Consider the following 2500-nt stretch of genomic DNA (forward strand, 5'->3'; position numbering starts at 1 on the left):
GACACAGTGAGTGTGCAACAGCAATACGCATACAGGCAGGTACCACTCTTTGGGACTATCATCAGAGGAGAAAGACACAGAGAGAGAGAGAGAGAGAGAGAGAGAGAGAGAGAGAGAGTGGGAGAGAGATTGAGAAAGAGAGAGGGAGAGTGGGAGAGAGAAAGAGAGGGAGAGACTGAGAGGGAGAGAAAGAGTGTGTGAGAGAGAGAGAGATCTAGTCTCTGTGTGTTCGTGGCCATCTCACCACAAGCACAAGGGATTAACCATCTTCTCATGTGTGTTATTAAATGTCATTAGGTTTATATCACAGCAGAGGGCTCACACACCCAAATGGGAAAGCTTTCAACATCTTTGTCACGCATGTTATCCAACAACGTTGGTTTACTTCATACAGTCTGACGGACACATTTTTTGGTTTATTTATTAGCCTACCTCTTGACCCATTTTAATGAAAATTGAAATGAAAGAATCCTCCAAAGCCTGGCAGTGGAGTTTATAACATGGATCATGCTGCACACACACACACACACACACACACACACACACACACACACACACACACACACACACACACACACACACACACACACACACACACTCACGTACACGCCTACACACCAAAATACACATACACACACACACACGTACAGTATGCACGCACACAAACAAACTAAGACACACACACACACAAATACACACGCACATACTGTACACATACACACACACACACACACACAAATACAAATACAAATACACATACACATACACATACACATACACATACACATACACATACACACACAGACACACACAGACACACACATATGTATGCAGAAAAACACAGAACACGGCAGTAATCGGATGCCCTGGCCTGACTGCCCCCCCCCCCCCCCCCCATTGGCCCCAGATTAATCCAGTACCGACCCACCGGGTCCATCTCCTCCTAATGATTTAAGACGGTCATTAGTTGGACCGGGCTAGACGGCCTGGGTTACGCCAACAGCACCAACGACCCCGGGGCCACTCTCCCGAAAGCCCAGACGTTCTTCCCATCAGCCCCGGAAAAGAGAAAATTAATTTTTCATGAACAGAGGTCCGTCTTCCTCATTAATGTCCAATTTATCTGGGAGCTAATTTAAGACAAGAGACAGCTAGCGAGAGTCAGGCAAGATTACGACAGATTAAAGCGTCTTCCTCAAAACGAGAGGGGAAAAAAAGGAGAGAAGTAAAGGATGTGACCTATTCCTCATGGCTGAGGGGTATTATTTTTAGGATTTACTATTCCACACGGACGACACACAGGTCATAAAAACAAACCCACCACAAAATTAAAAAACCCAAATACAACATTGGGATTGTAAATAAGCACATTTTACTGCTTTAAAAAATATTCTAAAAAATTGGAGTTGAAATAGCATAAAGACCTAGGTTGAAGTTACTTGGTGTTTTAAGCCCTCAACATCGTCTTCCAGACAGCACTGCATGGAAGGCACTAGGGTTATGCAAGGGCTAGGCAAGGGCTAGGGTTAGTGTTAAGGTTAGGGTTAGGTGCCTTGAAGTCGACGGTCGCAGCGCTGCCTTGAAGTCGTTGGTGGGCGCTTAAAACACCATCGAATTAGTTTGAATGTACCGCGAATGAACCATATCTACTGATGCTCATGCATCATACTAATAAGCTAGTTTAATTATACGATGCCGGCATTCTTTAGGACATGCCCTCCAGCATAGCGTCTTTGGCTCTTGCATTTGCACACATACACACACACACACACACAAATACACACACACACACACACACATACGCCACACATACACAAATACACACACAGACACACACTCTTGTCTGAATGTATTAGCACACACACACACACACACACACACACACACACACACACACACACACAAATAAATAAACAAACCTAAAGAACATTGTTTTGCAAGAACATATTTTTTTGCACTGTACCTCCAGTTGCTATGGTGATTTGTCTCAGACTGTGTCCATAGAATGGGAAGTCAAAGGATAAGGCAACACGCTACCGAGAGAGAGAGGGAGAGACAGAGGGAGAGAGGGAAAGAGAATGAGAGAGAGGGAGGGAGAGAAAGAGAGAGTGGGGGTAAATCACTAGTAGTTGTTTGTATTCATTCAGTGTGTGACTATAACTGCAAAACACAATGTGAGTAAATTGTCCTGTATTGGATCATCATAGTAGTGCTAATACATGGTTACTATCTGTGTTCTTCTTTATGTATATACTGAACTTATGAGGCAATATGTAAACTTTAGCTTGAGCATGTAAACAAGTGCACTGTGGGGGGAATATGCAGATCTTCACCAGGAAACCACCATTTGCTGCAGAATAAGTGTCAAAACAGTGCTTTACTGAGGGTTAGGCATCTTGGCACAGAATGGTCTTCTTCAGTTACACTGTAATGGAAGTCAATGGGAAGTCCCCACTATAGGGATTGTGTGTGTGTGTGTGTGTGTGTGTGTGTGTGTGTG

At 44.0% G+C, this 2500-nt stretch overlaps 1 protein-coding gene across 4 annotated transcripts in view; it reads right to left on the minus strand.

Moving 5' to 3' along the window:
* plxdc1 (plexin domain containing 1) overlaps nucleotides 1-2500 on the minus strand; it is a 61170-nt gene that overhangs the window by 16217 nt on the left and 42453 nt on the right. For all 4 annotated transcript variants that reach the window (XM_042081898.1, XM_042081900.1, XM_042081899.1 and 1 more), the window contains exon 4: nucleotides 1964-2033. In XM_042081898.1, coding sequence (XP_041937832.1) covers nucleotides 1964-2033 — 70 coding nt within the window. The remainder of the gene's footprint in view (nucleotides 1-1963; nucleotides 2034-2500) is intronic.

This window comes from Alosa sapidissima, chromosome 24, assembly GCF_018492685.1.
Source record: "Alosa sapidissima isolate fAloSap1 chromosome 24, fAloSap1.pri, whole genome shotgun sequence".
Lineage (NCBI taxonomy): Eukaryota > Metazoa > Chordata > Actinopteri > Clupeiformes > Clupeidae > Alosa > Alosa sapidissima.